General features: G+C 45.1%; 1 protein-coding gene across 1 annotated transcript in view; it reads right to left on the bottom strand.

The window, feature by feature from the left end:
* Positions 1-1,190: 1,190 nt before the first annotated feature.
* The window catches only part of FERMT1 (FERM domain containing kindlin 1), a 34,611-nt gene continuing 10,539 nt past the window's right edge, over positions 1,191-25,262 (bottom strand). The window contains exons 6-14 of the mRNA XM_056121912.1: positions 18,456-18,563; positions 17,216-17,347; positions 13,908-13,957; positions 8,638-8,762; positions 7,389-7,495; positions 5,626-5,847; positions 4,217-4,341; positions 3,197-3,338; positions 1,191-1,364 (exon numbers count right to left, since the gene is read on the bottom strand). Of these exons, the coding sequence (XP_055977887.1) occupies positions 1,191-1,364; positions 3,197-3,338; positions 4,217-4,341; positions 5,626-5,847; positions 7,389-7,495; positions 8,638-8,762; positions 13,908-13,957; positions 17,216-17,347; positions 18,456-18,563 (1,185 nt within the window). The remainder of the gene's footprint in view (positions 1,365-3,196; positions 3,339-4,216; positions 4,342-5,625; positions 5,848-7,388; positions 7,496-8,637; positions 8,763-13,907; positions 13,958-17,215; positions 17,348-18,455; positions 18,564-25,262) is intronic.

Raw genomic sequence — 25,262 nt, forward strand, 5'->3', positions numbered from 1 at the left:
TTGATTCTTAAACTACTTCTCCAGCCCCCCTATCAGCTTTTTTTTTTTCTTTTCGGGTCACACCTTGCAATGCACAGGGTTTAGTTACTCCTGGCTCTGCACTCAGGAATTACTCCTGGCAGTACTCACGGGACCACATGGGATGCTGGGAATTGAACCTGGGTCAGCCCCGAGCAAGGCAAACACCCCACCTTCTGTGCTATCGCTCCAGTTGCCAGGAGCACACTGGGCTTTATTTGTTGTGCTATTTGTTTTGTTTTTGGTGCTGGGGTTGAAACCCAAGGCTTCATGCAAGCAAGGTAAATGCTCTGGCCCCGAGCCACCTTCCCTGTCCCTGGAGGAGAACACGGAAACCTGAGGGAAAACCTCGGACCTTGAACATGGGTCTCCTGCCTCCCCTGCTCACTGGAGGCCTAAATGATGGGAAGACCTTTTTTTTTTTTTTTTTTTTTTTTTTAAGTGAACAGGGTCTGTCCCTGACCCATCCCAGGAGAGGCAGGGAGAAGTGGACTTGAGTGGAGGAGACTGAATTTCCTTGTTATCCATGTATTCAGGGACATCCAAGTGACTCAGAATTTCAGAAATGTTACTGTGTAGGTGACAGTAACGGCCAAGGAACCATGTCTGAGACCAGGATGGGTCAGGGGGTCAGCTGGATAAATGGCATTGTGGGTTGATGACATGGGGGGAGGGGCGAGCCGGGGACCCCTTCCTACCAACTGGTAGCAGGTAACCCCACCTCTGCGCGCTGCTGTGCCCCAGACTTGGGTCTCCGGTAAGAAAGTGTGTGTCAGAGGAAACAGAAGGAAGCGGGGCTGTGAAGAGGAGACCGCTTGTCCTTGCGACCAGCGTTGGTGGACCCAGCGCCCTCCCGGCCTCTGCTTCTCTTCCAGCGTCCAGCCACAGAGCAGAGAGCACGGTCCTGTGGGGCCTCGGGATGCTCAGAGGGCTGGGCTTTCTCTGCACCCCCACTTGACAGAAGAGGCATCGGCGCCCCCCTTTTCAAGCAAAGTAAGAAAACGGTGTCCCCGTGGGTGTGCTTGAAGTCAGGCGAGGATCTAGGGGCGGGGGTCCGGGGGGAAACGGAGCTGTGGGGTCCACACTGGGCGGGAACCCGGTCCTGGCCGTCCCGGATCACGGTGCCTATTGGCTCGGCCTCTCCGAACAGGCCCCGGCAGGTGGGCTCAGCTTCACTCCTGGCCTCCGGTCAGCTTGTGGAACAGGTCCTCATCCAGCGTTTCATTCTGGTCCTTGGAGCGCGTGGACAGGAAGATGTAGCCCCCGATGTACTCGTGCACCACCTTGCAGTCGGCGCTCAGGCAGGTGAAGGCGATGGAGACGTTCTGGTCGAACTCGATGGCCACCTGCAAGAGGCAGGCACGGCTGAGCTGGGCTCCGCGGGGGACCCGTCCGGGAGCTGGTGGCCGCGTGGTCAGGGAGCCCCTGGCCGCCCCGAACCCGCCGGGGAACACCTATGCGCGCGCTGTCGGCGCCCTCTGGTGGCAGTACTGTAAAAGCGCACCTGGCAAAACATCTCTATTCTAGGAGATTCTTTTCTGCGCTTTGCTGAGATGGGAGATTTCCCACCTGCTCCCCGGGTCCAGTGGCAGGGTGTTTTGCAGAATTTTAAACGGACGATCAAAATCCCGACTCAAAATTTTTTTTCTGTATTTTGGGTCACACCCGGAAATGCACAGGGGTCACTCCTGGCTCTGTACTCAGGAATTACTCCTGGCGGTGCTCAGGGGGCCATATGGATGCTGAGAATTGAACCCAGATTGGCCGCGTGCAAGGGGAAATGCCCTACTCGCTGTACAATCGCTCCATCCCCTCAAATTTCTTACAGCCATATTTTCCAGTTAAAAGTTATACCTTCCAGAGGGCTGGAGTGATAGCACTTGAGATGGGGTATCTTAAAACTCTCTGTGTGACACGAATATAGGTTTCAGAGCCACAATTTAGGAGCTTGTTTAATCCTGGACCTTCATTATACCCACAAGTGCCTATATGGGTAATCAGACTGCTGAGAGGGATCCACATTTCTTGGAAAAGGGGAGGAGCAGTGACCATCCCTTACATGAAGGGCTTCTTGCAGAGGGAGAAGAGACTCTGTACCACTTGCAGAATCCTGAAGTCAGAGAGAGAGAAAGTGAGAGAGAGAGGAGAGAAGAGACAGAAGGAGAGAGAGGGAGAGAGAGAAACAGAGAGGGAGAAAGAGAAGAGAGCAGGGAAGGGAGAAGAGAGAGATAGGGAGAGAGAAAGAGGGAGAGAAAGGGAGAGAGAGGAGAGAATGATAGACAGAGAGGGAGAGAGAGACAGAGAGAGACAGGAGAGAGGAGAGAGTGACAGAGAGAGAGCCTTAGCTCAGGGTCTGGAACCAATGCTGTGCAAATGGGAAGCCTGAGTTAAATCCCTCACACTACCTAGTGCCTCAGAGGTGAACAGAGAGTTGGGGATTTCTCTGAGCTTTGCTGGGTATGCTTGAAAGACCAAAACAAGTCACCTGCAAATTCTTTAGAGTCACTTGGGATATATGAGCATTCACACCAATCTTCTCTTACCTGTGGATAAGAGGTAAGGCCACAGACCCCCAGAACCGAGCGGGTAGACCAGTTGTTTCCAACCTTCCTATCCTACAGACCAACATCATGGGTAGGCCGGTGAGGACTAAGAGACAGACCCTTAGACCGAACTCAGATGGGGGACCTGGGTCCTGCACTTGCCACACTACAGTGTTCTTCTCCCTTTGGGATGGAAGGCACTCTAGGGAGGAAGGGGAGCAAGGGGGAGGCAGGCCTCTAGAGCCTCAATGGGTAGATCTCCCGGAAGTCAGTCATTGGAGGTCCCTTTTGATTGAGTTACATCTCAGGGAGAGTCTAAGTAATTCAGAGCCTACATTTGAGAGAATTCTATGCTGGCTCAAGGAAATGAAATTGCTCGGCAATTTCTGTGTCTGTCTCTCTGGAAAAGTCGGGAGACTAAACTGAGTTGTGGGATCAGTTTAGAACATTGGGCCTGTACTTGTCAGGAAACTGCCCAGAAGAGTAAGCAGTCATTTTAGCAATTACCACCTTCTTCTGGTTTCTTACTTCTAAAGATACGAGCACCCTTTTTTAGATCAGAAAACTCTGTGCTGCTGAGGGAGCCCACATTTATTTCTAGACTCGACACTCACCACCCTAGACATTCAGTTTACCTGCCGGATTTCCCAGTTTACATTCCACTGTTTCATGTTGGTGAATCTCCAGGTTGTAATTGGAATTCCAGTGACAGCGTCAATTCTTATCAATCTGTTATAGGAAACTCCTAGAATGTCATCTTTCTTACTTCCTTTAAATCTGAAACAGAAATAAAAAAGCTCCCATTAATTAAAAGGAATAGCTAGAGCTGGAGGTGATGCTTAGTGGCAAAACCCATGCTTCAAATGTGTGAGAGGCTGGGTTTGATTTCTGGTACTATGAAACAAAAAACAACAACAAAAAAGCATCTGATTCCTATAGTATGGTGTATTCATTTGTCAACTATGATTTGTTTTGTTTTGGGGCTAAAATGTGATGATGGTTGGGAACTATTCCTGGCTCAGAGCTCAAGGACTGTTGACAGAATCTGCTTATTAATCAAATAACATGATTTTTGTTTTGGGTCATACCTAGCAATACTCAGGGTTTGATCCTGGCTCTGTATTTAGGGACCACTCCTGGCTGGGTTCTGCAGACCATGTGAGGTGCTGAGGATTGAACCTAGGTGAGCTGTGTGCAAGTGATCTACATGCTGAACTATCTCTCTGGCCCCTAGGACCAAATCTTTGGAAAGTAAAACCTGTCTTTAGCTAGCTTGCAAGGGTTCTGGCATTAAGAGCTGAGGTCTGGAGGATTTTTGTGCACAGACAAAAAGGATCTGGTCCTTTGTGAAAGAAAGACTGGTTTTCTAAAATGAAAAGTGTTTTCCATTCCAGATGAATCGAGAAGAGACTGGGCCCCAAGGAAAGGGAGAGGGAACATTTTTAAAATTTATTATTATTATGTTTTTCTTCTTGGGTCACACCCAGCGATGCACAGGGGATACTCCTGGCTCATGCACTCAGGAATTACTCCTGGCGGTGCTCGGCGGACCATATGGGATTCTGGGAATCAAACCTGGGCCAGCTGCATGCAGGGCAAATGCCCTACCTGATGTGGTATTGCTCCAGCCCTGTGAGAGGGAACATTTTCATCACCTGACGAGGTAGTAGGTGAGGCCGAACTCGGGTAGAGACTGCCACGCTTGGATGAATCGTAACTTGGCTTCGACCAGTGGCATCTGGGCCACGTTCTGGTGGGCTTCCAGAATCCGGGCTGCCAGCTGCAGAAACAGAGACACAACCACCCTCCTTAGAAGGCACTGATGATTCTGGGACCATCCCGTGAGCACGACCACAACTGCAGTTCTGGAGAGCTGATGCATGGCCATTCATTAATTCCTTGATTCACTCATTCTTTTTTTTTTTTATGAAAGATGATTTTCCCCACTAACATGAAAATATCCTCTTTCTATGCAAGTGAGGTGAATCAGGACCAAGAGCAGCCAACATCAAGGCTTCTAAGTTTCATGTGGATGAAGAGTTCTAAATTCTAGAACTGTAGAATTTTAGGATTTTATTCCTTTAGCTCTGAATTCTAGAGCCTCTAGAATTTTAGAGGTCCATGGAGTGTTTGTGCATAATGGCTCTGATTGAATCAGTTCATTTATGTGACTTTTAACCTGCTCTTATGGCACACAATTTAAAGTTGTTAATATGTAGGAACTAAATGTTTTCTTTTGGGGGGGATCATTTCAATTAAAAGTAAAATTCCATATGTTGCCAGGTTCAGGAGGCGGTTTGCTCACCCTTAACCAAATCAACAATAATGTCATCTGATAATAATCCAATCCCCCTTCAGCTGATTTTTCATGATTTTGTAACCACTTAATAGTTTAGTATCAGCACAGCGGGTAGGGCGTTTGCCTTACACGTGGCCAACATGGCCGACCCGAGTTCGATTCCTCCGCCCCTCTCGGAGAGCCCGGCAAGCTACCGAGAGTATTCGATATGCCAGACACAGTAACAACAAAGTCTCCAATGGAGACGTTACTGGGCCCGCTCGAGCAAATCGACGATCAACGGGAGGGCCTTTACCTTTACCTTTATCCCCCCAGTTGTTAATTTTTTTTTAAATTAAACCACTGTGAGACACACAGTTACAAAGTTGTCCATGATTTGGTTTCAATCATAATCATACCATGTTCCAACACTCTCCAACACCCATCCCTTTACCCTTTACCCAAGTACATTTCCCACCACTAATACCCCCAGTTTCCCTCCTCCCACCCCCATCTGCAGTCTGCCTCTATAGCAGGCACTTTTCTTCTCTCTCTCTCTCTCTCTCTCTTTCTCTCCCTCCCTCTCTCACTTTCTTTCCTTTTGGGCATTATGGTTTGCGGTACAGATACTAAAAGGTTATCATGTATATCCCTTTGCCTATTTTAATAAGCTGATTTTTAGTGATAGTTTTTCATGATTTCATAACCATTTTAATTCTTCATCATATTTCAGAGAGCACAGAGTTCACCAAATTCAATAATCATCCCCAGCACGATTAGCAGTACCTGTTTAGACTTGTGTTTCTTGGCACACCGGGGCGACACAAAGCATTCTGGGTTAATGTCCAGGTTTTCGAGACTGGATGTCACCTGAGATGTGGAGTTCCGGTTTTTCATCTTTAGAAAGGAGAGGATGTTGAGGACCTCTGGCTGGTAGGAGCTGTCTGCCATGGTCTTGCCCTTTGAGGCCAAGATGCAGGCAGCCATCCACTGGGCATACTGATCCTCCTGCAACAAATAGCAGACGGCGGAGAAGCCAGTTGAAAGGCACAGCCACACTCTGCTGGGGACAGAGAAGGACTAGCGCTTTGATCTGTATGAAACAAACCTCTTGCACTCCCAGCAAAGGTAGATGTGAACTGGCACATATTCTGGGCAGGTGCTAACTTCCTAATTTAATACCCAACCAAAAATTCTGAGTCTTTTGTGAATTTCCAGATGCTAAGGAGCTAGACAATAGAAATACATGCGTTGGCAAATTGTGCACTAAGAACTTTGCACTTAAAGATCAACCAAGGGTACAAAGCAGTGTCCTGGACACAGACAGTGTGCCCTAAACTCCTAGACGTCATTCCTGATATGCATTTTCATTCTCATGCCACATCTAATCTCTATGACAGCAGAAAATGAGTGGAACATTTTGTATTATTTCTCCCAGTCCCATCCTTAGCAGATCAGCTGACTTTCATGGCATATCTTTTAATTTTTTTTTTCCTTTTTGGGACACACTCAGCAATGCACAGGGGTTACTCCTGGCTCATGCACTCAGGAATTACTCCTGGCACTGCTCGGGGGACCATATGGGATGCTGGGAATTGAATTCGGGTCGGCCGCTTGCAAGGCAAATGCTCTACCTGCTGTGCAATCACTCCAGCCCCACAGCATATCTTGTAAATTGGTGGAATCTGACCCAGACAGGGTGACTCCTACTATTCTTTATGTCTATTTTTGTATTTGTTTGTTTGGTGCTCAGGGCATACTCCTGGCTCTGTATTTAGGAATTACCCTTGGTGGGTTTGGGGGTCCATATGTGGTGTCGGAAATGGAACCTGGGTCAGCCACAAGCAAGGCAAGCATCTTCCCCATCAAACTATCTCTCTGAGACCTGTGGCCATCTTTTATCATTGGGAGTGAAGGGAGAAGACAGACGCTGGAGGCCTGCAGTGGGGAGAGTGGAATTCATAGCCAGAGCAGGTGTGCCTCATTGAATAACTGACCCCAGCCTTCTCTGCATACCCAGACCATTGCCATTTAATTTTACAGTCCTTCCGAGCAGAGCATGCTTTCTTCCCTTTTGTTTCTGGGCCCAAGCACTGGACTTGCTTTGGTCAGTAGAATGTGTGTGGAAATGCTGGGGAGGCAATTGCAAGCCAAAGTGTGAGGGGGTCGTACATGCTTCAGTTGCCTTCCCTCACTTCTGCCATCAGTAGACGAACCTTCCCAAGAAGGTATTTAGAGAGGACCTAGACTAAATACAATGAGCTTAACCTGCAGCAAGTATGCAAGCTGGGTTAACCTATGGCTTAAAACAGGTCTTCCTTCAGATCACTTAACCGTCAACAGTCCCTGCTGAGCAACATAAATTTCCTGCAGAAACAACATGTGTTTGCTATTATGATTTTGTGCTTTGTGTTGCAGAGCAATAATTGACTGACACACTAGTGCTCTAATTTGGGAAAGCACCTTATTTGTTTTTGGGATTTAATTTTACTTTTTGATCATCAAGATAAATAAAAGGTGAGACAACATTTTTTTGTGGTCTTACTTACATGGTCACATCTGAGACAAACTTCATTCATGCCATCAGCAACAGGGATTAATAATTTGATCCCAAATTTTCTCCCTGATACATTCACATCTGGCACAACTTCACAGCCTAAAAGAGAACAAAACTGAGTTTTGAGAACTGTAACCTATATGTCAGGTGTGCCAATGAAGACTTTGAACTTAAGTCCCCCTGATTTGGTTTTCTTCTTAAAAATAAAGGAGTGAGCAATGCCTTTCTTGCAAACCACAGTACCCAAAAGAAGAGAGAGAGAACAAGGGGGAATGCCCTGCCACAGAGGCAGAGTGGGACGGGGGGGTGGGGTGGGGGGAGTGGGAGGGATGCTGGGACCCGTGGTGGTGGAGGATGGGCACCGGTGGAGGGATGGGTACTTGATCATTGTATAACTGAAACCCAAGCACAAAAATTTGTAAGTTTATAACTACCTCATGGTGTTTCACTAATAAAAAAATTAAAAAAGTTTTTAAAAAATTTAAAAAAATAAAGGAGTGAGTCGAAAACACTAATTAAAAGATTACTAGGCAATACCACATGAACAATGAACATGAAAAGGATGAACAATTGCTTTGGCAATTTCCTTAAATTTATCAATTGAATTGAATTTTCAGGTTTATTTGACTACTCTAATCCATACTGATTATGAATATTAACTTGAAAACAAATCAAAGTAGAGGGAATCCTCTGATTGCCGCAAAGATAAGGGAACGGAATATACTGGTCAATGTTTCCTTTAACTGAGTTACCAGCAGTCATTATCATAAATTAAAGCATGTGATAAAGAAACACTGAGTTAAGCATAAATATTCTGGGGATTGAGAGACAGTACTAGCTTTGCACCTCTTCAAACTCCAGTTTGAATGTCTGGCACCACATATGGTCCCCCAAGCATGGCCAGGGGTCACTACTGGGCATAGCACTAGGAGCAGGGCCCTAGCATTGCCAGTGAGGTCCAAAGACCACAACCACAATCACAACGATGACAACAATCCCTAGCTGTTCTGAAATTCAGAAGATTTTTCAGCATCTCACCAGACCTGTGTATTATAATGATACAAATGAAGACCCCTTCAAAGACATAAAGTAACTGGGGAGAAGGGATTATAGGAAGGTTCTGTTTTGACATCAGTAATTTATAGTTTCCTTTGAAGCAAACATTGCTTCGAATAGGAGTCTTGGTTTTGATCTGCATGCTTGGCCAAGGGAAGCCGTGGAAAGTTGTAGGACTGCCTTACCTCTAAGATTTAGTTTCTCTATGGGTTCTCCTTGTTCAAGCTCCTTATTTTTAAAGTAGGCAATGGATGTGTCTTTAAAGACGAACCAATATTGTTTGAATGTTTTTAATATTAGCTTCTTGGGCCTGCAAATGAAAAATAGGGTTTAAACAACCATCCCAAACTGTAGAAAACATCATAGTGGGTTATGAGGTCCTAGAGCAACGTTCCCTAGTGTTCTACATCTGCCGACTGACACCTAGATTCAGACCTTCCCAAGACAAGGCAGTTATAACCAAGGCAGTGACCAAAAGTGTTCAAACTTTCAGGCATGGGTCTGAGGACTGGTAGTTGAAATCCTCTTTTCTAGAGGCTCTCTCTATCAACGTCGAATTTATTTACTGTTAACACGCTAATTTACAAAGTGATTGATTCATGGTTGAGTTTTAGAGATTCTATATTCTAGCACCAGTCCCACCACAGGTGTCAACTTCCCTCAACTTGCCTCCACCCTTGCCCTCAGTTTCCCTCCCCCCAGCCCCACCTGCTTTGTTTTTAACAATGATTTTCCAATAGCAAGCCTGTTTCTAAAAACTACAAATAGGGTTCTGATAAGTAACAGAGAAGTTCAATGCAGACACTCAGGAGTGAGACCACCCAGACCACACTTTGGTCATGCTTCTGCCTACACACATGGCCCCAGAAGGACACCACAGTCTCAGCAGCCTGGCATGAGCTACCTCTGTGTGATGCTGAGTGGTGAGTTTTCCAACTGACGGCTTTTGTGAGGCTAGAAAGAAGAAAACACTCCACACAGCACAAATAGTCAATACATTATTTTGGTTGTATATGTGAGAGATATTATGGATCTGGTGATATTAGTCATTTCAGTCTATTTCTTTGTATAAGGGCTGGAGCGATAGCACAGCGGTAGGGTGTTTGCCTTGCATGCAGCCAACATGGCCGACCCGAGTTCGATTCCTCCGCCGCTCTCGGAGAGCCTGGCAAGCTACTAAGAGTATCTCGCCTGCACAGCAGGGTCTGGCAAGCTCCCCGTGATGTATTCGATATGCCAAAACAGTAACAACAAAGTCTCCAATGGTGACGTTACTGGGCCCGCTCGAGCAAATCGATGATCAACAGGAGGGCCTTTACTTTACTTTACTCTTTGCATAAAAGTCATCTAGGGGCTATAGAGATAGGACAGGGGTTGAGACATTTGCCACTGATCCTCATTTGATCCCTGGCACTACCAGTTGAGCACTACCAGGAACAATCCCTGGGCACAGAGCCAGGAGCAAGTCCTGAACACAGTCAGGTGTATCCCCAAACACCACTCCCCTAAGAAAATAATACCGGTCTATATAGACAATCTTAATGTTATCAGACGTAAAACAGATAAAAGTGAGAAATCTTTAGGCTGTCAGTACTTCTTGATCTTTATGAGAAACCACTGATATTTGAAGAGACATTATTCCACAGAAAATGTGGGTGAGGTGGGGTATGGTGTCCATAGAGATGGCTAAGAAGTACATGAAGAAGATGCCTGAGCATCACCAACCACCAGGGAAATGCAATTTGAAACCACTTGTCTCACACATCAGTTAGAATGGCTAGCACCAACTCCGCCCCCTAGAAACAGCAAGATAAAGGGGCTCTTTTGCATGGAGGAAGCTTCTTGGAGATCCCCAAGCAGGGCTTCAGCTCTGAGTGGGACCATCAGGTGCAGAGGAAGATGTAGACGCCTGGAACTTAAGTAAGCTTCCTTAGGTGGCTTCCAAGAGTTGGAGACACACTAGACTAACACATTGATGCAAGCACCTGCCACTGATGGCTCACACTTGGTTATGGCTTAATTAGCATGAATTTGCAGCATCAGGTTGAAAACACACTGATTCTCACAGTGCACGATACACAGAATAACTCTGTTTCCAAGTGTTACAGGTGCACAGATAATACTGTGTGTGTCCTAATCAGCCAGTGTCATTATTGGTGACACTTGTGATGGAAACATTTCCAGAGTTTTCAAAAACCTCTCATTGGAAATAACAAAATCATGCGACTTGCCACAGCATGGATGGAACTTGAGGATATCATGCTGAGTGAAGCCAGCCAAAGGGAAAGGAACAGATACAGAATGATGTCTCTCATATGTGTGACTTAAAGATACTATCAGGATAGCAACAAAGGGCCAAATACAACATGGTGGGCGAAATGATCCACACTACTGAGCCTGGTGGCTAGGGGTGGGGGGATTTAAAAGGAGGGAACTTGGGGACCTTGGGAGGAAGGGAGGTACACTGGTGATGGTTGCACCAAAACCATCATTAACAGTATTATAAGTCACAGAACTTCAATCAATTAAAAATAAAACTCTCTCTGGAGTCAGAGAGATTGCCCAAAGTGAAGGTATGATTTGCATGTGGGAGCTGGGGGTCAATCCTCAGCACCCCAGTTTCCCTCAGGGCCATCATGAGGGACTCTTGAGCACACTGGGAGTAGCTCCCACACACCACTGCCTGTAGCCCCCAAACGAAACAAGTTCTCTTTAAGATTAAGGGTATTGGAGCTGGGGAGACAGGACTCAGGGGCACAAATGCAGGAACCAGAGTTTAATCCCAAGCCCTGTTTAGCTGTGTGTGGCTCTTGTGTCCCGGCTGAACCTAAGGAATGCTGAATCTCTGGATCCTAGCATCGAACCATCCTACCCAGCTGACAAGTATTACTGGAAGTGGCCCTGGGGCCTCTGAGCATTGCTTTGGGGCCCGAGGTATCCTCTAAAAAAGTAAGTGCATTTGTTCACTTGAAAGCAACTGGAGGCTTCTAATCATGAGTGCTCGACACCATAGCGTGGTCTCAAGTCTGGAATGCTTGTTTAAGACAAAACTAGAGGCTGGGGATACAATTCAAATCTTGAATGTATGAGGCCCCGAGTTTGATACCTGGCATCATATAAAAGGCAACAATAAAAAGTCAAACCAAAAACCACTGGCCTGGCAGAATCATGTAGTGGTTTATAGCATTGGCCTTGCAAGTGTAGGGTTATGAGTTCAAATCCCTGAATCCCACATAAGCCAGGTGGGATCTTGGCAGCTCTTCTGCCTGTGTTTCTAGCCAGGTGCAGTATCCAACTGCACTAAAGTCAGGTGGGTGTGACCCTGGCAAGCACTGTAACTAGACTTTATTTTTTTTTATGTCTAGTTAATTATGAATAGGAACTAGAATACGTTCATAGTTACTTATGAACCAGGATATTTATGAACAGGAAACTTCTGCCTTTGGTGAGAGCTTCTCTCCTAGCTCCCTGCCTTATGTAGACTCTAAATCTTTATTTCCTCTCCTTGTATGAGGATTAGAATTCTAGACCCCAAGATGTGGCTCAGTGGTGGAGAGCATACCTTCCCCCTGTGAGGATTGGGTTCAACTTCTGCTACTGTAACCATAGATTGCCTAACCCTTGAGAATCTCTCTCTCTCTCTCTCTCCTCTCTCTCTCTCTCTCTCTCTCTCTCTCCCCCCCCTTCTCTCTCTCTGTGTCATTTTTTGGCAACATATGGCAGTGCTCAGGGATTACTCCTGCTCTCCACTCAGGAATTATTTCTGGTGGTGCTCAGGGGGCCATTTAGGGTGCTGGGGATCGAACCCGTGTTGGCTGTGTGCAAGGCAAACATCCTACCCACTGTACTATTGCTCTGGCTCGCTCCAGCTTTGCAAATCTCTATCCATAGCTCCCATCCTCTGTGCAGCGGAAACTTCATTTCTAACTAGTTCCCCTCTTTGTTTCCTACAATCTGAAATCTCTCAGTCCCCATTTAGGTCTTATTTATAGAATAAGAGTCAGAGGTTCTGGGGCCAGGGCATACAAGACATACAGTCCTGACTCCCAGACTATTTCCCCAGTCCCTATAAAGGATATTTCCAGTGGGCTAGAGAGAGAATGCAACAGACCGACTACATAGTTCGCATGTGGGAGGCTTGGGTTTGAGCCCCAGCACCACATGGTCTCTCAAGCACTGTTGGGAGGAACCAGGAGCACAGAGTCACAAATAGGACTTGAGCATTATGGGGTGTGGCCTCCTTCCAAAAAAGATATTTTGTAGATTTAGATTTTTAGATTATTCCATTTTTTGTAGCGCTGATTATTGCAGCATGTTATTACAATTACAAAAGTGACAGAAATTAAACTAATGCCTCTATTGTTCCAGCCCATATCTTCCCATTCCACCTGAAAATCAACCAACCAACCAAACAACCAACCAACCAACCAACCAACCAACCAACCAACCAACCCCAGTAGATACTCAATGATAAGTACCTTGGGGAGATTGTTTCTGGTTTAATAACTAAACCATTGTTCATTCTTTCTGACTTTTTCTCTGTATCATGTACTATCAAAAGCAACTGTGTTTCTTTTCAAGTCAACTCACCCAGCCAAGAGTTGGTTTGTTAGGAAAAGTCAACAAACCATAAAGTGCCTTAATCAAGTCATAAAACTTCAAAGGAGCCTTGTTCCTTTCATTCTCACACCCCTTGGCACTGTGACAGTCCTTTCTTTCTACTAAACAGAGAAACAATCTTCCTTGGCTTTCAGTAGTTTCAGATTGACCTGAGTTAAGTGTACTAGCAACACTTGAACAGGATAAGGTAGATAAGCTAAGAAGAAACCCTCCAAGTCTAGGATCAAAGGACAAGAGGTAAGTGACAGTTAAACTGTGAAAGAGCTGCCACATGGCATCAAGAATCCTGAGTTTCCTAGATGAACTTTCAGAGAAGCTCAGCCTGGCATATTCATTCATCACTGAGGATGAACCATTTCTTTTTGTTTTTCTTTTTCTGCCACACTGGCTATGTTCAGGGCCTTCTCCCATCTCGAGGATCACTCCTGGGGATGCTCAAATGACCATATGGTGGTGACCAGTAATCAAACCAGGGTCAGTTGCATGCGAGACACTTACCTTAATCCCTGTACTATCATCTCTCTAGCCCAGGTGCTTGAGCGTAGACTATGAGCCAGACACCTGCTAACTGCTTTACATGTATTAATTAATTTAATCCTTCCCAAGAGGTGGTATCAATTCATTTTGTAGATTAAGAAACTGAGGTTCAGAAATATAAGGACATTACCCAAGGTCACCCAGTTAGTATATGCCATGGAGCTACGATTCGATTCATTGTCAGATCTCAAAGCTCATACTTCACCTTGGAACCAGGAATGTGTCTAAGGGATGTGCAGTGGAAACTCCTTGAGTCTTTTTACCTGCAAAGATTCTTTCCTCTTTCAGGGTGGCTTACCTAAATAATCTGAGATTATCTGCAAGTGTAGGAATGTCAGTAATGTCCTCCTAAAGAAAAAAACAGAAAATGTTCAAACTGTTGTCATTTGTGAGGGGCAGTTGGTTACATCTGAGCTTATTAAAATGAGATAAAACTGGGCGGGAGAGATAGCACAGCAGGTAAAGTGCTTGCCTTACTCAGTCTACCCTGGTTCAGTCTATGAATGCAGAATCACGAGTAAGCCCTGATGGGTGTGGACCAAAACCAAACAAACAAAAGATATAAAACCAAGCTCCCCAGTCACCACTAGCCACATGTCTAGTTGGCAGAGTTGTCTTTATTGATTGTGATGTGATGCTTTTTTTTTTAGTTTTTGGGTCACACTCAGCAATGCTCAGGGCTTACTTCAGGCTCTGTGCACAGGAAGTACTCCTGGCAGTTTTCAGAGGACTAATTATGGGTTGCTAGAATCAAACAAGAGTCAATCATTTGCGAAGCAAACACCCTATCCATTGTAGTATTGCTTCAGTCTCTAATTGAAGCATTTTTTGAATTGAGTTATCATGTGTCCAGGTGTATCTATGCATTATATATTACACAAATGAAAAAGAGATGAAAACAATTGATCAAGCACTCCCTGTGTCTACTGAGTTACAATTTAAAAAAATTTTGGGGTGACACCTGGTGAACCTCAGGGGTTACTCCTGGCTCTGCACTCAGTAATTACTCCTCGTAGTGCTCAGGGGACCATATGAGAATATGAAATGCTGGGGATTGAGTCTCGGTCGGCCACATACAAGGCAGATGCCGAACCTGCTGTACAATCACTCTGGCTCCATAAGTTCAACCTTTTGGTGAAGAAACTCTGATCATTTATGCTCAAGCAAAACTTAACACAACATTTACTGCAGAGTGAGGAACTTTTGCTGATCCCTTTTCTCTAATTACAGTCGCAAAAGGAATCTGGTTTAAAGTAAATTCTGCAGTGTTGGTTGGTGTTTGTTGAGTACAGTCTCTAAATATTCATGGGGACTGCTGGGGAGATCTCTCCAAGAGCTAGAGTGCATGCTTCCAACCTGCAGGTCCAGTTTTGATCCCCGGTACTGCATGGTCTCTTGATGGCAGTGGGTGTGGCCCCTGAGTACAGAGCTGAGAGGAGCCCCCAAACACCACTGGGTGTGGCGAAAACTCTACACCCCCACAACTATATTTTGAGGAAGGAAGGAGGGAAATAAGAAGAGAATCACTCTCTCATTGTGTCAATTTAGGGGAGGAAGAGAGTTTTTTTTTTCTTTTTGGGTCACACTCAGCGATGCACAGGCGTTACTCCTGGCTCTGCACTCAGGAATTACTCCTGGTGGTGCTCAGGGGACTATATGGGATGCTGGGAATTGAACCCAGGCCAGCTGCGTACAAGGCAAACACCCTACCCACTGTGCTATCATTCCAGCCCAGGTAAGAGGGTTTTGGACCTTCACAGAGTCTTGGGATTAAGTTTGAATGGGGTATCTGGTTTTATATGACATTCTTTTCCTTCTATAAGGAATTTAATCATAAGAGAATACATACTAAATTATTCAGAACATAGTGACCCATTTTTATCTACTACTATTCATACAGTACTTTTTAAAATTCAATAAAGGGTGGTACCCAGAGAATGAGTCAAACAGGAGGGGCATTCAAGTGATAAAGCCCACGTTCAGTCACATTTCATAGATAAGGAATAAAGGATAATGTAATAGTTATATTCCTTTAGGTGTTATGTGAGAGTTTTCATGTATTTCTCAAATCAAAGGGCTAAGAATATTTCACAATGTCCCAGAAAAAGAGCCTCACTTCAACCAACTGTGCCCAGTTTGAAGATGTACGACCTGGGGCATTGTAAAACATTGATTCTTTAAAGTTTCTTTGTTTTCATGGCTACATCAAGCAATGAACTGGTTCCTTTTTGTTTTGGGGGCCACATCTGGTGGTGCACAGGGGCTACTACTGGCTTTGTGCTCAAGGGTCACTGCCAGCATACTCAGGGGACTCATAGGAATTGAACTGAAATTGACTGCAGGCAAGGTAAGTGCTTTAAATTCTGATCTGACTTAGTTCCTCCCTCCCTCCCTCCCTCCCTCCCTCCCTCCCTCCCTCCCTCCCTCCCTCTGTGCCCCCACAACTATATTTTGAGGAAGGGAGGAGGGAAATGTTTGTATATAAGAAGAGAATCACTTTCTCATTGTGTTCGTTTAGGGGAGAAAGTAGGTAAGAGGGTCAAGGTGTATCTATGGTTGTATCTATGGTCCCTCCTGCCCTCCATTCCCTCCCTCCCTCCCTCCCTCCCTCCCTCCCTCCCTTCCTTCCTTCCTTCCTTCCTTCCTTCCTTCCTTCCTTCATCCCTTCTTTCACCAAGCAGTGCTCAGGAGGCCTGAGGTCCCTATCAGTAATTATTAGTCAGTCTGACCTTATTAAATCTGTTTCAATGTTTGGGCCTGAGGATGCAGTACTATGGATACTCAGGTTACCCCAGTAGTGCTGGGGTGTCTTCAGGGATGCACCCAGCAGTGCTCAGGAGACCATGTGATGCCAGAATTTGAACCCAGATCAGATGCACCTGGCATGTGCATTAACCACTGTACTATCTCTCAGTCTTGGTACTTCTTTCTTAAGGGACCCATTCTATACTAGAAAAATTGAGTCCTTAGTAGTCTTTCCTTCACACCATACAACTTATCCTAGAAGCAACACACTAAGAATGATTTTTTTGGGGGTGGGGGGTGGGGGGATCATACTTGACTCTGCTCAGGGCTTCCTCCTGGTTGTGCACTCAGGGCTTGCTCCCGATAGGCTCACAGAACTATATGTGGTGCCAGGGATAAAATCCTGGTTAACTATGTGCAAGGCAAGTGTCTTTCCTACTGTAATATCTCTTCAGTCCAAGAATGATCATTTGTAATAATGGAAACATTTTACAGATCTAACCAGCTCTTTCTAGGGTTAAATTTGTCAGATGAAGGGAGTATTTTCCTTTTCTACAAATTATGTAAAAATTTCTCTTTCTCTCTCTCTCTTTCTCCCTTTCTCTAAATCTTTGGTCACAACAGTGATGCTCAGGAGTTACTCCTGATTCTGTGCTCAGGAATCACTCCTGACAAGCTAGGAGGATCATATGCAATACCAGGGATTGAAACTAGGCCAGCTGCATGTAAGGTAAATGCCCTACCCACTGTACTATCTCTCTGGCCCTGAAAAATTCTCTTTATTATTAATTTTTAAAGAAGCTCTTGTCTGTCTGTCTGGAGAACTGAATAATAATCCCGAGTGAGAGGATATGTTCTTACCAAAGCACTGTCTGCTTTGCCGCCTTCCAGGGCCACTTCCAAGTTAGAGAGCGCCGCTTCCACTTCATCAACCTCAGGCTCTTGGGTGAAATCCTGTGTTTCTGCTGACATGGACAGTTTGCTGATGTGGTACTACAATGAAACAGGTTTTAGAAACAGCATAAACACACACGAATCAGCCCAGTGTTTTGCAACCCGTAGGTTCTCAGGAAATTCCAAAGGCAGGACCACAGGTGAAAACTGTGTAAGTGGGGGACCACTGTCTGAGACTGGGGAGACTAGCAGGATAAGGTTGCAAAGTGGGTGGAGAAAGTCTGTTTTAGCTATTTCTTCTGTGAAAATATTTTCCTGTAATATCAACCTTCTCCCTGAAGAAGATATCCTGCCTGAGAGGAAGCACTTTAGTTGGACACGTTTGGAGACTCAGGGTTAGTTAAGCTCAAACTCAGTTCTGCTCATTCCCAGGTTGAGCTTGCCATGGGAAGAGAAAAGAAGCAAGACAGGGAATATGTGATAATCACTGCAATAAGATTCAACTACAAAATAAATATTTGTTGTTGTTTTGGGCCCACACCTGGTGGTGTTCAGGGCTTATTCCTGGCTCTTCACTCAGGAATTACTCCTGGTGGTGCTCAGGGGACCATATGGGATGCTGGGGATTCAACCCGGGTCAACCACATGCAAGGCAAACACCCTACCCTCTATATAATTGTTCTGGCCATGTGAGATGCTTTTTTTTAATTTTTGGGTCACACCCATTGTTGCTATAGGGGTTACTCCTGGCTCATGCACTCAGGAATTACTCCTGCCGGTGCTCAGGGGACCATATGGGATGCTGGGAAACCAACCAGGGTCAGCCATGTGCAAGGCAAATGCCTTACCTGCTGTGCTATAGCTCCAGCTCCTGAGATGCATTTCGATGGAAATGTTTTTCCTCTGCTTAGTTTTTATTTTGTTCTTTCAATTTTTTAAAAATATTCGTTTTGGTGTTTTGGGCTACAACTGGCAGTTCTCAGGTTTTGCTCCTGGCTCTGCACTCAGGGTTCATCCTGGCAGGGCTTGGAGGTCCATCCGGGATGCTGGGGATTGAACCTGGGTTGGCTTCATGCAAGGTGAGCACCCCACCTAGGACACCATCTCTCTGCCCCCTGCTTAGTTCTTTTAAACACAAGGCAGTAGGAAGGAAACAAAATAGGTGGTTCTGTTTCCTGGTGGAGTAGAGGCAATGAAGACCATGTACCTGCAGTGCCGCAAAGATCAGCATCTCTTCTTCTGTGCAGTCAATTTCTTCCAAGACAATGGCCCACCGTGCTTGCTCATAGAGTTGGTTTATTCGGACGGCGTCATACTAGGGAAAGAAACAGTGTGCAGTGTGCATAGGTGAGAGGGGGGTGGAATTCTATTTCTCACTGCAAAAATTCTGGAATAACAGAAGTCCTTCCCTGTTCCTCAGTCAACTTGGGATCAGGGAACGAAAAGAAACACTTGATCTTTCCAACTGCCCCAGTGCATTTTGCTTACAAATTCAGAACTTCCTTTTGCAAAATATTTCTAGGGTCTCTTTAAGGAGCCATGCTAACTCATCTTAGAGTCAATTATTTTCTCTTTTATTTTGAGGGGAAGGGTGGGCCACATTAGACAGTGCTCAGGAGCTTTTCCTGGTTCTGTGCTCAGGGGTGACCCCTGGTAGTACCCGAGGAACCATACATGGAGCCTGGGATTTGAACTGGGGTCCCCTGCATGCATGCCAAGTGCTTTAAGCTCTGTACTATTTCTATGGTCTCCTCCCCTCTCTTTGAGCACACTTCTATGGATAGGAAAAAATAGTAGTGGTTTATGAACAGAAGTATAAAGAAGAGCCCATTCTGAGCTCAAACTCAGCACCATCTTAATAAAAAACTGTAGAAATTGTTTGTTCTCTTTGTTTAGGGGCTGTTGGACCACACCCAGCAGTGCTCAGGGCTTGTCCCTGACAGTGCTCAGGAGTGACTCCTGGTGATGCTTGGGAGCATATATGGTGCTGGGGATTTGAACTGGGGTCATCCTCGTGGAAGGCAAACTCCGGCATTCCTGTACTATCTTTCAGTCCTATAAGTTTGACTTTTTATTCTACTTATTTTTTTCTAAAACTTTTTTTTTTTTAATATTGAGTCACTGTGAACTCCAGTTACAAAGCTTTGATGTTTGAGTTCCAGTCATACAATGATTGAACACCTACCCCCTCCACCAGTGCACATTTTCCAATGCCAATGTCCCCAGTAAGTTTGACTTTTTGAAATGAGCTTTGGGACTGAAATGATAGCACAGTCGGTAAGGTGTTTACTTGGCATGCAGCTGACCTGAGTTTGATCCCTGGCATCTGATATGGTCCCTCAAGGACTACCAGGAATGATTATTTCTAAGTGTAGTGCGAGGAGTAACCCCTGAACATTTCTGGGTGTGCACCCCCCCAAAAAAGAGGAGCGCTGACTGTGGTACGGTATGTCGAACATAAAATTCGCTTTCTCCTTCTCGTTCTCGGCACCCCCCCTCATCCCCCCACCTCCCCTGCAAGGTGTGCAGTCCGGGGCTGTGAGGTCTGCTCACATTGTTGCATGATCATGGCCAGCATCTTGCTCTAGAACTTTGCTTCTTGCAAAACCCAAAGTCTGTATTTATAAAATAACTTCTATGTCACTGTCACTGTCCTCTCATTGTTCATCGATTTGCTCGAGTGGGTCCAGTAATGTCTCCATTTTGACAACTGTTACTGTGTTTGGCATATCGAATACGTCACGGGTAGCTTGCCAGGCTTTGCCGTGGGGGCGAGAGACTCTTGGTAGCTTGCCGGGCTCTGCGAGAGGGGCGGAGGAATCGAACTCAGGCCGGCCATGTTGGCTGCTTGTAAGGCAAATGCGCTACCCTCTGTGCTATCACTCCAGCCCAACTTCTAGGCTTAATTGATTTTTATTTTACAGTGAGCATCTTTTTACCAGTATGTTCAAGAAAATGTGGAGGAGGAATAGAAAGATGGACTTGATCAGAAGTGGATTAGCATTAGTTTATTTTTCCTTCCACTGTAACCTTATGCATACTAAGGAAAAATAGGATAGGGATTATGAAAACTGGAAGTAAACTGAGACCAGCAAATATTGCTTCTGTAAGATAAGTGGACAAGGTGACCAGTAGGTAGAAATTTCATGTTTCTCAGACATTTGAAAGCTGCTGGCAAAAAAAGGCACATGCATAGCCAAGTGAGGGGATATTAAGAAGATCGAATAATGGAAAATGTAGAGAAAATCTGTTCTTATTTTGTGAACTCAGTTTTTCCCTTTTGTTTTGTTATTGGATTGTGCTCAGGGCTTACTCCTGGCTCTGCACTTAGGAATCGTTCCTAGGGGAGTTTGGAGGACCATATGGGGTGTTGGGGGAATTAATCCAGTTTGGCCACATGCAAAGCAAATGCTCTACCTGTTATACTATTGCTGTGATCTCAAGGGTAATTTTTTTTAGTTTTTTAGCCACATATGGCTGTGGTCAGGGCTTACTCCTGGCTCTGCACTTAGAGATCATTCCTAGGGGGGCTTGGGGGACCATAGACTTAATCCAGGTTGGCCACATACAAGGCAAATGCTCTACCTGCTATACTATTGCTCTGAACTCAAAGGCAATTTTTTAGATTTTGGCCACACCTGGCTGTGCTTAGGGTTTACTCCTAGCTCTGTGCTCAGGGATCACTCCTGGAGGGTCTCAGGGGACCAACCATGGTGCTGGAGATTGAACCCAGGTTGGCCATATGCAAGGCAAATGCCCTACCTTCTGTACTATCATCCCAGCCCATATTTTGTTAACTCTTGTCAAGTGTCAAGGGACTACCTCAGGAGGTGGTTCCCAAATCATCCAGCAGAAAACACAACACACCGGAGAGTATTCATAGCAGCACCCCTCTGCTCTGTCCTCATCATAGCCCTCAAATTGGAAATTACCTAATGTCCCTGAGTGGGCAAGTGGAGAAATGAAACATGGCCCACCCAGCCAGTGAGCTACACTTCATCAGGAAGATCACAGCACTGATCCTGCAGCAGCGCAAAATAAGCCTCAAACAACTTCAAGCTGGGCAAATAGAACAGAGCATGAGAGACTGCATACTGTAAGATGCCTCCTCTATGACATTTCTCCAAAAGGCAAATGTTAAGAGAGAGAGCACAGACCAGCAGTTTTATGAATCTGGAACTGGAGGCAGGACTGACTGGGTCTGAGGAAACTCTTGGGTGATAAAGTATTTTCAAATCGGATTGTTTTGAGAGCTGTAAAACCATGAGAAATGTATTAAGAATATTATACTGTGCACTTAGAACAGGTGAATATGGGGGCCTGCAAGTTACACTGCAAGCAAAAGACATGACAGCTGAATAGGGGCTATGAAAACTGGAAGTAAACTGAGACCAGCCAACATTGTTTCTGTAAGATACGTGAGAAAGGTCACCAGTGGTGCAGAAAAGCAAGTGAATCGTGCACACAAAATACACCAGAAGACAAGCAATTGACCCCAGCCTCACTGCTGCTCCTGCTTTAACTCACAGGTTTTTTTTTCTTTCTTTTTGGGTCACACCCAGCGATACTCAGGGGTTACTCCTGGCTCTACACTCAGGAATTACTCTTGGCGGTACTCGAGGGACCATATGGGATGCTGGGGATTGAACCCAGGTTGGCCGCGTGTAAGGTAAACATCCTACCTGCTGTACTATCACTCCGGCCCCTTTAACTCGCAGTTTTAAGAAAAAAAAATCCAAGTAATCTGTGCAGCTGTTGAAATTTGAATTGAGCTGACAAACTATTGCGTCTATTTGTCTGTCTCTTTGTCTGCTGGTGAGTCATGGTCATGAATGCCCTTTTTAAAAATTTTGTTTTAGTTTTTGGTCCACGGCCTGTGGTACTTAGGAGTTATTCCTGCCTCCGCACTCAGGAATTACTCGGAGTGAGCTCAGGTGACCATATGAGATGGCAGGGACTGAACCCGCATCAGCCACATGCAAGGCAAATGCTCGACTCACTGTACTATCCCTCTGGCCCTGGCTGTTCACACTCTTAACTCTGGAGGATTTTGAGTGAGAGTAAGTGAAGTTGTCCAGTAAAGCTTTTCTCTCTTAGACACAGTCATTGCATCTTTAAAACATGTAAGAGTTTCCACGCTTAAACACACCTCTTTTCCAAGTCAAAGCAAATAGTTCTTTTTTTTGGGGGCAGGGGGCGTCACATTTGGTGATGCACAGGGCTTACTCCTGGAGGTGCTCAGGGGACCATATGGGATGCTGGGAATCAAACCTGGGTTGGCCGTGTGCAAGGCAAATGCCTAAACCACTGTGCTATTGCTCTAGCCCCATAAAACAGTTCTTTGAAAGACTATTGGTAGGGCAGAAGTCACCTACATTTATAAATGGATGCTGGCAAAAAATCTAATGGAGAACAAAGATGTGACGAACAGCTACAGATGAAGCCCAGTGCTCATAGAGGGCCCAGGGCTCTTTGGGAGACCAGCAGAACTTCTCTCTGTAGACTTGCTCACATTCCTACTGAGGACCTGGAACCTCACCCTGGTATTTCCCTAGTAGCTGAGGGACAACTTTCAGTAGGGTTCAGGTCTTTTGTTAAAACAGATGTGTCAAAAAAGGGAAAAAAAAACTATGAAAATGACAGTTGGAAATGATCACTCTGGACAAGAGCTGAGTGCTGAAAGGAGATAAAGGTTATAAATGACAATCTTTCAGCACCTATATTGAAAAATGCATTGCCCAAAAGAAAAGAGAGAGAAGCAGCTTGTGTGAGAGAGACAGAGAGAGAGAGAGAGAGAGAGAGAGAGAGAGAGAGAAGGAGTGAAGGAGGGAGGGAGGGAGAGAGAAGAGGTATCTGCCATAGAGTCAGGCTGGGATGAGTGGGGTGGTGAGGGAAAGTGGGGGACAAGGGTGGTGGGAAAGGTACCTTGGTAAAGGGAAGGGTGTTGGAACATTGTATGACAGAAAACCCATCATAAACAACTTTGTAACTGTGTATCTCATAGTGATTCAAAGAAAAAAGAAAAAAAGAAAGAAAGAAAACCAAACGAGGCCAAAGAGATAGTATGCAGGCTAAGGCACTTGCTTTTCATACGACTGACCTAGGTTCATTCCCTGGCATCTCATATGGTCTCCTGAGTGTGGGGAGGAGTAATTCTTGAGGGAAGAGCCAGGAGTAACCCCTGAGCATTGAAATGTGTGATACAAACAAAAAAAAGTGCCTTTTTCTCTATAAGTGTTTATAAAACACTACAAACTACTGTAATTATAATCATACAATTTAAAAGATTCATATTGCTTTGAATATTTTTGTAGAGGAGCAACAGCAAAAGCAGTGAGGATCTTCCTTTTGCATAGATTCAAAAGGGACACAAAAATGTATATTCCAAAGTGAGCCACCCTCCCCTTCTTGTTGCTCATGAGACAGTGTCATTTTCCTTTGGATCATCTTAGATCTTGTTCTTTTTCATTCAATAATATCATCACAAGTATGTTCTACATAAAAAGAAAGTAGTTTCACTATTCTTCCTAATTTTAACACTATCTGGACAGATTATAATGCACTTAACTAATTCCCTGTGATGAATGTTTAGGTGGTTTCCAATCGCCTCCTAAAACAAATAATGTAGCCTTTGTTCTTAGGGATAGAGATAGCAACTCACACATGTGAGCATAGCTGGGATAAGTACCATGGGGTGGATTTGCTTACTCAAAGGTATTTAGAATTGTAATTCTGATAGATATTGCCAAAATGCCTTCCAAGGAGGCTAAATGACTTGTACTTTGGCTCCAAACAGTGCATGAGAAAGCTGATTTGCCCCAATTCTCACTAGAACAATAGAAGGCTAAGAGCCATGTTGCTCTCTTTCTCTTTCTATGAACTATTTTCTCACATCCTTTTTATTGTTGACTTTTATTTTTTGTTTTCTTTTGGGGTCACACCTGGCAGTGGTCAGGGCTTATTTCCGGCTTGGTGCTCAGGGATCGATGCTGGTGGGTTTGAGGGACCCAGGGTGCCAGGGCTCAAACCTGGGTCAGCTCTGTGCAAGACAAGTGCCCTACCTGTTATACTATATCTCCAGTCCAAAGAATTTTTGCATTTGCAAAATTTAAAAAATATTTTTATTTTTATAATTAAAAATATATTTAAGACTCTTATACATTTTAGTTTTCTCTCCCCACTTTTTAGACAGATACCGAACTATATCCATGTACACTTGATGTTTATATTGTTAATGTGTTATGTCTGGAATCTTTGGCTTTTTGGGTCACACCTGGCGATGCACAGCAGTTAATCCTGGCTTATGCACTCAGGAATTACTCCTGGCAGTGCTCAGGGGACCATATGGGATGCTGGGAATTGAACCCGGGTTGGCTGTGTGCAAGGCAAATGCCCTCCCCACTATACTATCGCTCCAGCCCTTATGTCTGGAATCTTTGAATAGGAAGCCACTAATATATCCCTGATAAAATTTTCAGGGGTGGATAATTGACTTTTCTCCCTCCCTCCCCCTCAGTCCCTCCGTCCATCTGTCCGTCCGTCCATCCGTCCGTCCGTCCATCCCTCCCTCTTCCTCCCTCCCTCCCTCCCTCCCTCCCTCCCTCCCTCCCTCCCTCCCTCCCTTCCTTCCTTCCTTCCTTCCTTCCTTCCTTCCTTCCTTCCTTCCCTCCCTTCTTCCCTCCCTTCTTCCCTCCCTCCCTCCTTCCTTCCTCCCTTCCTTCCTGGCTCTGCCTTCAAGAATTACTCTTCTCCACACTCAGGAGACCATATGAGATGCCAAGGAATGAACCCAGGTCAGTCACATGCAAAGCAAGTGCCTTAGCCTGCATACCATTTCTTCCGCCTCATTTGTTTTTCTTTCTTTCTTTTTTTCTTTTTTCTTTGAATCTCCATGAGATACACAGTTACAAAGTTGTTTATTATGAGGTTTCAGTCATACAATGTTCCAACACCCATCCCTTTACCTTTCCCACCACCCTTGTTCCACACTTTCCCTCCCCCTACCATTCAAACA

This window comes from Sorex fumeus, unplaced genomic scaffold (assembly GCF_029834395.1).
Source record: "Sorex fumeus unplaced genomic scaffold, SorFum_2.1 ptg000044l, whole genome shotgun sequence".
Lineage (NCBI taxonomy): Eukaryota > Metazoa > Chordata > Mammalia > Eulipotyphla > Soricidae > Sorex > Sorex fumeus.